We start from the raw sequence: 15,307 nt of genomic DNA on the forward strand, positions 1-15,307 counted from the left end.
ATCAATGAGGGGGGATTTTTTTTCCAAAATCCCCCCTCATTGATTTTAAATTGGCCCATAATTCAGCAACAGTGACTGAAAAAGTGAGCTTGTCAGCTCGGTCCGAAGCAGCAGACAAAAGGGTGCTCAGAGCATGAATTAGCCTCAGCTGAGCAGAGTCAAGAGTGTGTGAACGGAAGGAGAGTGAGCTGTGGCATCCAAGCAAATGGAGGAGATAGAGGCGGATAAATGACATTGTATGAAGGTTGTATTTTTAAAAAAAAGGGGGGAAATAGTTTGACATTACATTTTGGACAGCTTTGGGCATTTAATAATGCATTTAAAATTTTTCTCATTTTTCATGAGAAAAATTTTGTATTTATTTTTGCTTATTAAAAACTAAGTTTGAAAAGTTTATACAATACTTTGTTTTATTCAAAACACTTAAATGTCACCATCTTTATTAATAACATTAAAAAAAAAACACTTGTCAGTGTGATTAAAAACAACCAAACAGCCACAATTCAAAGAAAAGTGCCACCATTTCTTCCTGGGATGATTAGATTTGTTTTTCCATACCATCTCTGAGGAATTAATCAGCCATTTCTAGTTAAAGAGTTATTTAATTAAAAAAAAAAGAGAGCAAAAGCTAATACACTCATCAGCTGATGTGACATTTACAAACAACATTATTTTATGACCTATACAACCCAATTCACAATCGCATCCGTTGCAACTAATTAAGATAAAATTCCAAGAACAGCATTTCAGCTTAGACTGTGCAAAACTACTGTCAATATTACCGTTTGAGTTGTCGTAACTTCCGTGGAACCTTTTCAGATGATGTTTCTGCTTTGTAGTCAGGGTCTGGATCTGTCGGAATTTGCCCTGAATTGCTTCAAATGCCGCCAACATGTCCTGACTGACCCCAAGAAATACATGAATAAATAAGACGTAAAAAAAAAGAAAAAAAAGGACGTTTGTCAGCTCAGTTACAGAAAAAAAGAGAAATCTTTAGGAGGAGAGGCACGTACTAGTCGGAGCTGCTGTTGACTGTCAAATTTGAAGCACCAGCAACAGTGGCCACATTCCCCTGAAAAAAAAAAAAAAAAGAAACACATTTAATTTTTTTAGTCATCATTAACAACAATTATCCAAAGGGCAGGCTGTTGATGCATGTGCCGTTTTATTTATGCATCATGAGTGTGATGGGGGGAGGGGGGAACAGTTTCCTGGCTTACTGAAGACCAAGCAAAGATGGAGCTGCTGCACTGAGCAGCGATATTATCCTCTAGCACCATCTGGTGAAGTAAAACCAGACAGACACAGCAGGACACATGCAAACACTGGATGGAAAGCAAGTCACTTGTAGTGCTGTGAAAAAGTATTTACCCCCCCCATACAGATTTCTACGTTTCTTGCTGTAATGTTTTAGATCATGAAACAAATTTTAATATCACACAAATGTCACATAAGTACATAAAAACAGCAGTTTTCAATATTTTTTTCATCTAGCTAAAACAAACTGGCCACATGTGAATAGAGAGATTAGCCTTTCTTTGTCAAGTTATAAGTTTACTGCGATTAACCAAATTCTATGACTAGCCGATGACAATTTCACTAGCCACACCTGGACCTGAATAATACCAGGCTTGCAAGAAATTATTTAATTAGAATCTGCCTGACAAAATGAAGTAGGCCAAAAGATTTCACACTTCAGGATCTGGACAACTAGACGAAATAAGCTCCATAACTGTTGGATCAGCCTTGGCAGAGTTCAAACTTTTACTGAGCTGAGATGCTATGGCATGACCTCAAACAGGGTCAAAAACCCTCAAATATGACTGAAGCAAAACAATCCTGCAAAAAAGAGTCGGTCAAATTTCCTACACAGTTCTGCTATGCTGCCAATGGATGGCACAATTAGGGTTAGGGACTATTTTCTCCCAGATGACCAGATTGATTAGATTTGTTTTTGTATAAATGTAATCATCACTGGCAATCTTTTTTTTTTTTTTTTCTTTTTTGTATCGTACATTTTTCTGACATTAAAATTAGCTTAAAAATCTGAAAAATATAAATAAGACAAATAAGAAAGACATTGAAGAAAATCTGCAAGCGAGCAAATTCTTCTCCACAGCACTGTAAGCATGGTAAAGATGCAGAAAACAGCCAGATATGTTTGTTAATTTGATATGTAGAGGCAATTGTTGAACCCCTGGTAATTTTTTTAACAGTAACAACTCGTGATTCTGCACAGTAAAAGTAAATTCTTCTTGCTTCCTGTTTTACTATCCAGGTAATATCACTGAGATGCCATTTCTCTTTCTCTAGCCCAGAGTTCTGCAACCTGTGACCTTTTAGCCCCTCCACAGACACTCTGTGTTATAAAACAAAAGTAAAGATTTTATCATTTAGAATAACTCTCATCATTGTTCTAAACTGTGAAGACAAGAAGAGAGCTTGTTTTAACATTTCTGTATGTTTGTGTGATATCTGAAAAAGACATTCTAGAGCAGAATGACTGTTACAAGGGATATGTCAGTCATTTTACAGCATTTAGCTACAAACTATTTGTTTTATCCGTTTAAGTTAATTTGTCTTAACTGCTCTACCAAATAAAGTGAATATATACTCACTAATCTTCTATCTTGTTTTCCCAAAGAACAAGAAAGTTTTGCATCTCAACATAAATTTGATTTAATGTAGTTTAGTACCAACGATGTTCTGCATCCATTAAAGGCAAAAATGATAAGCATACTAATAAAACAATAAGTATGCCATGACTACCTTTTGATACATTTCTACACATTTGATCTAAACTGTAATAATACTGAAAAACTTGTGTACACAATAATCATGAAAGAAAATGTTTTTCATCTTTATGGCAAAAATGTCTTAATTTCTGTTAAAAACATGAACAAGTAGGTGCTTTTAAAGACTGTGATGGTACAAATAGCTATAAAGGAAGGTACACCACCTTCTTTTACCATCTTGATCATTTGCTGACTTTATTTTACACATCCTACAAATGATGCTGTTTATTGCAGGTACAATTTCCTTCTCTAGAATTATTCAGCACAAAAGAAAGTGGAATTTGAGTAGAGCGCCTCTCTTTGCACACAGAGAGGAAGCAGTGAGCTACAGGATGCATATCCTTAATTTTACAAACAGAAGAGGTAGGAAGAGCTATAAAAGTTGTGGCTGTGAACATACCCGGTACTGTGTCTTCCTACTAGAGGCAGCCGCTTTGAGAAGATGGTTGCGAGGCTCACATTTCATCTCTCCTAAGAGTCACATAAAAATGATCAGTGCGACAAAGGACTGGGTGGAAAAGAATAAAGCTGATTCTTTCACAGTTTGTGAATGCAGCTCCAAAACATGACACAATTCAAAGGTAAGTGGTCACAGAGACTAACCTGAGGGTTGCCTTGTTGCTGACAACTCAGTTTCAAGATCAGAAATCAAACGCTGTTGGTCTTCTATCTGCTTTATAAGTTCTTGAGTGTACTGCTCATAATGTTCCTTCTGTAAACACATGGGGTCTGTTATTTCCTCCGACTGCAAACACACACTGTGGCAGTTTTTTTGCATAAATAAAGCCCTGGTTGAACTCCTCCTTCTGTGCCCTCAGCCCAACCCCTTTCCCTCTCAATTCTTAGCAACAAGTAGCTCAGTGGGAGGTGCCTACTCACCACTTCACTGGAAGGTCTATAAGCTGTATAAAACTTAATTTGGGAAGCAAAACACGAAACTCTCTCACCCCACCCTTGGAAGAGTTTGTGTTGCCCTCCACGCAAATTGTGCCCTGGGCAGTGAGCCATTTCATCAATATTAAAAACCATCACTTCAAACACAAAAACACGACAACAATACAGTGGCTTTCAGAGTTCTACATCTTCTTCTTCAACCGTTATTTAACCAGGAGAAAACTCCTCGACATCAAAGATCTCTTTTACGAGAGCGTCCTGACAACCATACACATCCCCGTAAACAATACCAGGTTTTTATGACATAAAGAAATGTCAAACTTTTTCCAATCTTTAATGTGACATATATCCTGTACAACTTGACCGAAAAACAACAAAACATTTATACTCCTAGGAGAATGTGTAGTTTAATTTATTTTGATTTTAAAAACTAGTTCAGTCCAACGTAAATTAACTCCAGATCAAGATGCTGCTCCACACCCCCTCCCATGTTTTTCACATTCTCCCACTATCCTATTTATTTTAGCCAGGTCTGGACAATTTCTTGTCTTTTTCATTAATTTTGACGAAACGTCGAGTTTTACTAACGTTGCTGTTGCCGTATACAGTATTTCTCCAACTACTTAACGCCTGTCTTTACTGTACCATTAAGTACACAACTCGGCCCAAATCTTTCAAATCCCTGGCAGATACAGATTAAAAACGGTCTTCATTCCACCGAGACATTTGTTTATGACAGGAAGTAAAAGAGAAATCTCTGAAGAAGACAAAACATTGGAAAACGAGAATTGATTTTCAAAATAATGTGTCCTTTTGTATTTTCCAAAAAGATATATGATGTTTAAAATTATTATACCATTTTCAACAGTCAGTGAAAAAAATTGGCTTTAGTACTACAGAAATAAAATCCCTCTTATAATTACAAACCATCTTTTTGCATGTTTCCTCTCATATTTGGACACTGCTTGGTGGTAAGCCCCAAGTCTTTTGAGGTTGGAAGGCCTCTTTACCATCACTCTAATGTTTATCTCTCTCTGTAGACTCTATATAAGAAGTATGAATGATTTTAGGCTCTACTAATAGTGTGAACTTTTGGGGGGGGGAGGGTTCTGAGCACTATTTGATCATTTGTTCAAATTCCTAACGAGGATAACTTCGAAGTTTATCAGGCACATCAAATTCATCATTGTTTGTGCTAGATGTGTATCTAACAAGACTAAATGTAGAAATTAGATCAAAAGATACATGAACAAAATATTTGCTTAACGTTGTCCAGTTTAACAGAACTATCATTCTTTTGTACATATTTTCTGCTGTCAGATTAGTTTAGTTTTTGTTTTTCAGTTGAATTGCGCAAAATATGCCCTATTAAATAAAAGGTTTTAAACTTATTTATAATTAACTCTTTTTTTTTTTTTTTTCCCCCAACACAAAAATATGGCAATTTGGCAGGGCTGTGAGCCTCGTTTAAATCCACAACATTAGAAAGTCTCTCTGACATAGCGCACTTTTAATTCAACACTTGCACTGCAGCGGCAAAGACCAGCCCATTTGACCAAACATTTGCTTACCATTTTTTGCAACTCCTTTTGAGCATTGTCCTTTTCGATGGAGACCTGGCGATAAGCTTCAAAAGCTTTGTTTAGCTGGTCTCCAATATTCCTGTCCATGCCTTGTCATCACTGTCACGGCAGGCATGAGCCCTATATAATTGAAAACAACCGCTTATAAACATTTTCACAAGTAAAATCTGCAGATTGAGTAGCGTTTTCCTGCTTTGTGATGTTTTAGTTTGCATTTGTACACGTTGAAATAGCAGAACAATGGGGAAAATAACCTTTAAAGTGTTGCCTAATGTATTGGCAGGCTAAAATAAGCTAAATGTTGCAATAATGAAAAGTCTATCAACCCTGATTGTGTAATCTTACTATCTCCTTACTACTATTTGAATTTGGTCAAATGTGCCACAGTTAAAGAGTGAATGTAGAAGATATTGAATAACAGAGCCTCAACAAACTAATGATAAATAATTGATACCACTAATTGTGTAAATACACAGTTTTTACATTGTTTTCTTTTCTTCTTATCAACAATTATCGCATGTTTAATCGACTTTGAGAGAAGTACAGCTCAAAATGTGCAGCTGCGGACTCAAAAACTGGTAATAATGTGAGACCTGTATCATTTATTGATCAGTCTCCACAGTTTAAACTGCCTATCAATGACACTCCATACAAACAGTTCCAGGAGTACCTACAGCAACCTGAATGAGAAATATACAACACAACTTACGCTAAAACCATCCGGGATACATGTCCAATGGTTACAAAGTGACATTTAAAGAGTGCTTTGCATAGTTCCGTATTCTTTGAACTGGATCTGCATTAGCCGGTGTTTTCAGTAAGGCGACCGAGCAACAGCTCGGCAGATCCATCCGCCTCTCCGCCGGTGTGAGTGTGTTTGCGTGTGAGAGAGCGTCCTCCTTACCTTCACTTGAGTCCCCTATTATTTAAGTCGTATTTGTTGTTTTGACACCACCGCAGCATCGTCGCCCTAATCTTCAGATGCAAAGTTACGAAGCGCTGGAGAGGATATGGCGCTGTATGTTTTACATAGCCCCAGTTTGAGTTGGGAACTTCCCTCGGGGAATCCCCCTGCTCTGTAGACTTCCGCCTTGACTCGGCCCGGACCAATCACAGAGTGGTTAACAAGCTGAGGGTTCTTCCAACCTACGCGTCTGCAAACCGACTGTTGTGCATGTGAAAATTGGCCCCAAAGTCGACTTGTGCTTTATTAACTTTGCCAAAAAATTCACTGTCCCGTTTATAACTGCGTATTCAGCACGATTTGTCAATAGAATAACAAGCGTTTTAATAATGCCAATAAAGTTGCAACATACATGACATGTTTTAAGTTTGGAGCTGTTTAATGTCTTATGAATGTTCCCAGTTCAACTGTGGAAATACTCATTGTTTAAGAGTAACAGTGATGCCGCATGCTTTAAATCTTCTACATCTACAAATCTTCATCGGAAGTTGCTAAATATTGTCACAAAGTTAATTATAAAAATTACAACATATTTTCTTAGTCTATTCAATAAAATCCAGCACATAAAAAAGCCCTAACCCCATGCAGTCTGCATTATAAGAGTCCAGAGCCTTTTAACAAAAACTTCTCTTGTTTTTACTTTCACGTTTTGATTGGGCAGTTAACTGAACTGCTAACATCAAGCTGAATTTGTTCATGCAGCAATAAAAACGGGTCATGCATTTTCAGTATGATGGAAAAAGTTTTAATCCCTTCTGAGCATTTTCATGTTTTGTTAAGTTACAACCACAAAAGCTGATGTATTTTACAGGGATTTATATGAGATACAGATCACCACAGTGTAGTGCATTAATGTGAAGGAGGAGGGTTTTCAAAATTCTTCACAAATAGAAATCTGAAAAGCATGCAAAAGAATTCAGTCAGTACTTTTGTAGAACCACATTTTACTGCATTTCCAGCTGTAAATCTTAATAGAATATGTCTTTATACGCTTTCCAAAAGTAAGCCACTTAATTACTATGTCGTATTGGTCTATAATACAAAATCCATACCATACCAAATTCCAATAAAATAGTGATATTCTTGGTTCCAATGTAAAAAAAATGTGGGAAAAATGCAGACTCTAGGCTGACTCTGAATTAAATCCAACTTCATTATCAGGCATGATGGTTTTAGCTTTGAATTTAATACGGGATGTTGAAAATTATAAAAATCCTTACAAGTTTTAGTCTACAAAAAAACCCTTATTGCATATTTTTAGAAGTTTGTTATCCTTCTGCCCTGAGAAACACAATTTAGATGCTTAAGATGTACAAAGAACCCTTTCTTTAATAGGAAGTTGTGCAATTTATGTGGACACTTCTGAGAACAGATTCATTTTTGCATGAACATGCATTGAGAGAGTATAGATCTCAGCTGACACTAACAATGTTCTCTCTTCCAACTAATCTCTTGTAAACCCCCACTATTTTTAGTGAGTGGGGATGTTTTAGATGATTTATTGCTCTGGTCTGTTTCATTTCTTGAGGAAATGCCAACCTGGCCTTGACTTTTCAAACTAAAAGTTAAGAAACAGTCAAGAAACCTAAACCATAACCAGCAGATGGCAGCTAAGAGTGTCTTTTGGAAGAGAAGTAACTAAGAGCAGTCAGAGTTGGTGATCCCATGTAGCTAAGAATGATTTAGTGTTTAATCCGACTATATATATATATATATATATATATATATATATATATATATATATATTGCATATTGCAGGTGCTTTTTTTTAAATGACACATAACTTTTTGAATTATATGTTGCCATAATGTGTAGCTTTATGAAATCTGTGACTTTTTCTCTACTGTGAAAATATCACGTTTTGTGTTCAATCTTGCAGAAATAAACATGTTTTTTTCTCCACCTAAGGACAAATACTGTTTCTCCAGAAGGAACCATGAATAACAACGCAGAAAGAATAAATGAGGATTTCTTTTCTCCCCTCTTGTCCTGAACTAGTTAAAAACTTCTTGTGACCTGCTCATCTCTGTGGGGCTTCAGCGAACTGGCTCCTCCAGGAGTCATTTCCTCGAGTCCTGTTCCAGAGGTTTCCATCTCTGACCTGACCCCGGCCGACATTCCAACATCAACCTCTCCTCCAGCTGAGAATGACTTACAGACCCAGAAGCACCACAAACAACCCCAAAACTTCAGAACTTCACCATCCTCCAAAAAGAGCAGCGGGACATCTCAAGGGTTTCACATAAATATTCTCAAGGTCTCTTTCAACTTGTGGCAATCTGACATAACCCTAGCCTTGTGGTTCTGGCATAGAAAAATGTCACTCAGGCTGTGGTGTGCTGATAAGCTGTGATGTTACAGCTAAACACTGAGCCAGGCAAATGAGTCATTTCAATGACCACACAATCATTCACCTCAATTACCATTTTTTTCCTCCTCCATCTCTGTTTAGTTCACAATTCTGCCTTTATTCATATATCCTGAAAAGGAAATTATATTACTCAGCTGGCTACACAGCATGCCATATGTTTCAAAGGTTATAAAAGAAATGCTTCCTGTCTGTGTAGCAATATTTAGGGGTGCGTAGCTGTTTAAGTTAAAGACGAGTTGAAGAGATGGGGACCAAATGCAATTCCATTCTCAAAAGTGTCATGCTTTTCAACCTGCTAATATTTAAATAAACTTTATTACATTTCATTGGGATTTTTCTTGGAATAGACCAACATAAAACAACAAACAAGTTTGAAGGAAGATGGTGCAGGCTGCTAAGTAGTTCTATGAATGAACATTTGAAAAGTATGATGTTCTTTTGTAATCATTTTTCCTGAGTTATTATTTTGTAGGCCTACCCTTCAAATTGAACGAGTGCCTGTAACCAGCAATTTTTACATCGGGTCACTAATTCTCATTTGGATTTAGGCCTGTATTTGACTAGGGCATTCTAAAGAAGTCAAATTTGGATCTCGACTGACATCAAGGACACTACCTCTGCGTGGCAAAACTGTAACCTTAAATGGTTTTGTTTCAAAAGTGGCTTTCTTCGGCTTTCTCCTTGCCTCTATTCCAGCAGGGGTTGGATTTGTGTACAACTACTAGATGCCTGGACAACAGAATCTCACACCTGAGCTGCGAATCTGCTGCTCCAAAGTTACTAATGGCAACTGCTGCTCCCTTCATTAATGTTCTCCCTGTCAAAGTTGCAGTGTATTCGACATCTTTCTAGGTTTGTAGTTGTGCCTTATGCTTTCATTTTCTGTTCAAACATGGAATATTACTTTATAACCTAATTCTGCTTTATACTTGTCCACAACTTTATTCCTGACACATTTGTGGTGTTCCTTGGTTTTTATGATGTTGTTTATTCGCCAAGGTTCACTAAACTCCGGGGGTATTCACAGAGTATGTATCCTTAGATTAAAGTACACATGCATTTACTAATTAGGTTGCCTTTATTTGAAACCTTTATTTTACTAAGATAAAAAAAACAAAAAAACATTGAGATTGAATATCATTTTTTTCAAGGGAGTCCTGGCCAAGAGACAGTTGGTTGTACTGGGTTATATTTATGGTTTTGAAACTGCTTGAAGTTTGTGGGTATGAAACTTTTAAACATTTAAAGAAAACTTAACAAGAGACAATATGATAATAAAAGAGGACTTGATGGCTCTTGTACCTTATATTTCTTTTCAAAGATTGCTAAGTTTTTGTAAGATAGATAGTTAAAGTTAAAGTGAAAATGTAAAATTATTGGTAAAGTTAAAGTAAAAGCTTATTGTTGAAAATGACACTAAACCTCCTGTAAGAGAGGGCTCTATTCCAAATATACATCACACTGAAGTGTGGCTCAGCACTAAATCTCGAAGCCAATGAAGGGCACATCCGTGTTTCCTCCATGTCTAGCAAAATAAACAATTCGCTGTAGGTCTGCAGAAACTTGAAATCTGACAGAGGGCAGAGCTGAGGGCTCTGGCATGCACATGGGAGGAGGGGAGAGGAAGAATGCACTGTGAAACACACAGATCGGATTTCAGGAGCCCAGAGGGAGGTGAAGCAGAATGAAAGCAAAACTGGCTTGTAAAAGGTATGCAAAGTAAATTAATAGCACCATTCATATAATGCCAAAATAATAAAGAGTGTATTATGTTTTCAGTAAGGTGATGTACTTACGCATCATTTCTTAATCAACTTTTATTTTAAAATGATTTATACTAATCAAATGATGCAATGTTTTTTTTTTGTTGTTGTTGTTGTTTTGTTTTTATGATACTGTGAAACATCAGTGGTGAGATTCATCTGAAGCCAAAGCTGCAGACAATGGATTTGACCACAGCTCTAGCCTCAGGGTCCCTTTGAAGCCTTTTAAAGAGGGCGGTAGGAAGCAAGGGGCTTATTATGCCAAAAACTCAAGGGCAGAATCAATAGATTAGAGAATTTCTTACCAGCAGTAGAAATATCTACAGTTTCTTTTCTGAGTATTCAACCTGAAAGTTAGACTTACAAGTGCCTTATATATAAATATTTAATATTTTCAACACCAAAGCCTTCTTACATTTTGCGTTTGCTTTTCTAAGTTTAACAAACTTTCCAATATAAATTTACAAACACAAAACTTGGAATTTGGTTGGTTGCGATTTCCATAGACACAATGATTGTGTATGGAGTATTCTAAAATCTGCTTGTGTTCCAATACTGATAGGATATTTTATAGTTATAGTCATGTGCATTTATCAACACATAAATGCACATGTTGAACTTTTGGCTAATTTTATTTTATACTGGTGTTCATTTTACACATGAATGATCCGCACAAGCCAGCAGCTTTGCAAAGGTTTCCAATTCATCAGTGTAAATGCCTGAAGCTGGGGAAGAGACTTTCCTCTTACCAGCAGAGAAATGACTCCAAAAAGCTAAAGTTATTTTGGAATCTAATCTATAGCATTTTGTTTCAGGGGGACTGAATGCAAAGGTCTGCCACACTTTTCAGATTATTTTTTATAAAACATTTACAAAGGAATATTTTAGTTTAAATCGCCTCAAAATGATGTGTGTTGGTAAATAAAATATATTGAAGTTAGTGATTAAAATGTAAAAAAAAAAACCCAACAAAAAACATGTAAACATGTAAAAATACAAACATGTAAACACAAGCAGTGTGATACAATGTGAATTTCTGGTTTATCTGAGGAGATGTTTGTATTTTTCTCCAGTTCAAAAAAAGTTTCAACTCACATTTGTGGAAAATGCAAATGTAACTTTTCTGGGTCCATGCATTAATTGACAATATTAACTTAGATCCTTTTTCTGTTCCAATTTTTGTTCTTGACCACCACGTATAGGCTCCATATGTATGGATGTAATCGTTCACACTTAAAATATCAAACCTCCACATTGAAAATCAAATGACTGCACTCTCAAAGTGTCAAAATATCTGATTTGCTGGTATTTTTCTGGTGGGCCCTTTCGAATCTTAACCCATGTGAAATTATAAATTGATTCTCTATTAGTAAGATTTATAAGGTGCGCATTTCTTAACAAGGTTTTAAAGGGATAAAAAGAATCAATATGTATTCTACTAAGCCAGAGGTAAAGACAGGCTGCATGAGACTTGCCGAGTTTGGAAAGTCCCTTGGTTTTTAAGAGCATACTATTTTAGTTGTACAACAGCAACAGCAGTCAAATTCTATCCATGTGATTCTCAGGAAATAAAGCTTGGCATCCAACTTTACAGATCATGAGTTGTTTAAAAAAAAATATATATATCGCGCCCCACAGGGATGTGTTAGAAAACATAAAAAAAAAAAAAAAAAAAAAAAAAAAATAAATGCCTGAAAGTTTAGAAGCTGTAAACTGATCTGCCAAACATATAGTGATCCCTAGGCTGCAGTCTGATGGCATGTGTCCAATGTTATGTTAGATTTTCAATATGTTTCTAATCAAACATATCTCATTAAATTATGCTGTAAAGTTCTTTTTTTTTTCCAGAGCCACCCACACTTGTCTCATTAGGATGGCGTTTTGTTTTGTGGACACTTAGCAGGTCAGTGTTGTAAACTGTTCCCAAGTAAACTTTATTTATCAGACCAGGGTGTCAGGTGGATATATTTCCTGCTGCAGGGACCATGTACACAATGGCATTATGCTAAGCCTGAACAGCGCCATACAATGTTTACAATAAAGTTTGGAGAGTTGTCAGGCAGCAAAATGCGCACAATGAGACAACCCTCAGGGGGAGCTGCTTAATGCGGCAGTTTCAATCCCGAGAGAACTACCTTTGTGTCTGTATTAATCTTGTGGGACATTTGACATTTGTAAAATGACGGTTAGGCATAACATGCCACCATTTTCTCTCATGAAGTTGAATCAGTTTAAATGGATTTAATTAATCAGCAGATACGCGCCTAGAAATCCCAATCACAAATGCAAATTAAAAAACAAACGTTTGCCTTCAAATTTAGATTTCCAAAATAAATGTAAAAGTTAATTTTATATATCTAGCTGATAGCCTTAAAGTGTTATGTTGTCACTTTAATGGGATTCTAAGCAAAATAACTGCTTTCCAAAAGATTTGTTTGCTTTGTCTTGTTTTACAAGATTATCCTAATGTTAAAATATGCATCTAATACTGAGAGAAGCAGAACAAGGGTCTCAAGTCAGGGTCTCATTGCTATTTGAGCCTTAATACTTGCAGCAATGTTGATACAAAGTTCTGATGATCTACTGCATAATTTAATAAAACCTTAGTGATTTAATGGTATCTTCCAACAAGAAAATAACTATTTCAGCCAAAACGTTGATCTGCTACAGTTGAGTCAACATGATATTATCACAATATAACTTTCAGTAAAAATATCCCAGTTGCTGTTGAAAGGTACCTAAAACCTATTAACCTATTTAAACCAGAAAAAAAAAACAGCAATTAAATTCAAATGCCCATGTATTTTATTCATTATGAGTTCAGTTAACATGAACAAAAATGTTCAATTATTTTATTAGTAATTGTCAAATGGCACATGCATCATAAGCAGAAATATTTCAGAAGCAGGCGGAGGAGAGGCTGAAATATCACTATATGCTTGGTCAGCCTGGCCTTTTCTCTGACATCTGTTAAGTAGGACTTTAAACCACAGACACTGTAGAACAGAACATTTTGAAACTGTAGTTGTCTTTGAACTATAGTACACCTTGCCAGTGTTAACTGCCTTAACCACAACCAACACTTTAACAGAAGACCACAGAACATCCTCACTGAAAAAGCAACATTGCTGAGGATGCTTTTGTTATGAAGGGAACAGGTAAGTGCTCATTTTATTTATTTCGTTTTGGTCTTGTTTTATTTTTTTTTTTGCAACTTATTGTATAATTTTTCTTATGAACTTATAATGAGCTTTACTGTTTATCCAAAACAGACTCTTACTCTTATCCAGGGAAACCATGAAATAATATACTTAAAAAGTAAACATGACCTCCAATTGGACAAAACCAACACAATTACAACTCTTTTACTTTTTTCTTGGCATGAAAAAAAGGCATTGGGCAAATAAATAACATTTTTAGCCATTGTTCAATTCAGACCTCACAATAACTATAAACAAACAGAACCAACAACAGATGAGAAAAACGAGACCCATCTGACTACTTGAGAATTATGGGAATATTTGTCCTTTGTTCTCTGCAGCAGATGTTTGGCAATTTTTATATAAATATACAAAGCTGTGGAGAGTTAAATGTTATTCTTAAGGCCTTCTTATGACATATTCAAGGTAGCCTTTCCTGTATTTTAAAAAAAGAGGTGGTCACTAATTTACTTGGAAAGGTCAAACCTCCTGAACTCTTGCATTCAGGCATGAAGGCTTTTATTTACCACTTCCTGTAGCAACAACTAGTGCTACTTGCCTTGATTCATCAACAGAGAGAGGCTGAGGGAAAATGTTTGGTGCTGATTTGACTGAACTACAGAATCAAGCCCCCAAATTCTCAAGATCCCTGCTAGATTTAGATTTAAAGCCACTTTCATTTATCTAAGAAGCTTGTTTCTGTTAGGAAGTAGCCCTCACATGTCCTGAAGGATATTTAGAGAAAATGCAAGAAGCGGTGTAATTTTCATTGTTTATTTTTCATTGTTTCATTGTTTATTTGAACAATAAAAGGCATGTCTAAAATTACTTATACTCTTCTCATTAATCAAGGGAAAAGCCTCTGCTGGCATTAAAGATATCACACACATCTCATAATAGCTGAAATGTTTCAGCAGGTATTTTTTGGCCATTTATCTTTTGCATGTCTTTGAAGTTACAAGGCCCATAATCTCCCCTTCTTTCCCCCCCAGATCTTCTATCAAATTTAAGTCAGGACTGTGGTTAATTAAGCCATTCCAACATATTAAGGAGAAACATGTTTGTAAAAGTTAAATCAACTAGGAACATGATTATTTTGGGTCCAACCCTAAATGCTGACACACACTGTGAGAAAAGGCTCTTTTTTTCACATACTTGTTTGCTGTTTTATGAGATCAAGGAAGAGTGAGTACAAGAAACAAACCAGCACGGTGTCTTAAAATAACCTCACAATTATTTCCCTTGGAAATACCCAGTGTGTATATGTCAGTATGAGTGTGTGTATCTCTGTGTGTGTACTGGCTCGTGATTTTTGATCTTGTAATCTCTGAAATTATGCAGGTATGTGCCTGTTTAAGTAATTATCCCAGCACAATCTGAACTTGCGTAAACGTATGTAAAGATCTCCTCTGGATCAAATGCATGTGAGAATATTTTTTCCCCACTGCTTCTCAGTCTGTTACTATAAGCACATCTGTTAAAGTGGTCACCAGCTGGCAATATTTTTTTTATGGGTAGGATCTACTATAGAGGTACGAATGCTTGTATGAGATAACCTTTTCTTTCATGCTTTCATAAAAGGTGGTTCAATCGCCTCTCTGTCTGCACTAAGCCCCCCACACCCTCTGCATCCTGGGCAGAATGCTGAATCAGAACTCACTCCCTTTCCTCTAACGCCCGACCTAATGGCTCTGGTTGGCCTAATGAACTTCTCTACAAGATCTTTTGTTTCATTTA

The 15,307-nt window shown here is 36.2% G+C and overlaps 1 protein-coding gene across 2 annotated transcripts in view; it reads right to left on the reverse strand.

Annotated features, from left to right (window-relative positions):
- The window catches only part of tank (TRAF family member-associated NFKB activator), a 9,389-nt gene extending 2,989 nt beyond the window's left edge, over positions 1-6,400 (reverse strand). The window contains exons 1-6 of one of the 2 annotated variants that reach the window (XM_007546597.2): positions 6,177-6,400; positions 5,261-5,392; positions 3,399-3,507; positions 3,196-3,266; positions 1,014-1,072; positions 783-901 (exon numbers count right to left, since the gene is read on the reverse strand). In XM_007546597.2, the coding sequence (XP_007546659.1) occupies positions 783-901; positions 1,014-1,072; positions 3,196-3,266; positions 3,399-3,507; positions 5,261-5,359 (457 nt within the window). In that variant the 5' untranslated portion in view covers positions 5,360-5,392; positions 6,177-6,400. Of the gene's footprint in view, positions 1-782; positions 902-1,013; positions 1,073-3,195; positions 3,267-3,398; positions 3,508-5,260; positions 5,393-5,981; positions 6,153-6,176 lie in introns of those variants that run through there. The other variant, XM_016668720.1, reaches the window with a different exon arrangement.
- Between the last annotated feature and the right edge of the window lie 8,907 nt (positions 6,401-15,307).

The sequence above is a fragment of the Poecilia formosa genome, unplaced genomic scaffold, assembly GCF_000485575.1.
Source record: "Poecilia formosa unplaced genomic scaffold, Poecilia_formosa-5.1.2 Scaffold16, whole genome shotgun sequence".
Taxonomy (NCBI): domain Eukaryota; kingdom Metazoa; phylum Chordata; class Actinopteri; order Cyprinodontiformes; family Poeciliidae; genus Poecilia; species Poecilia formosa.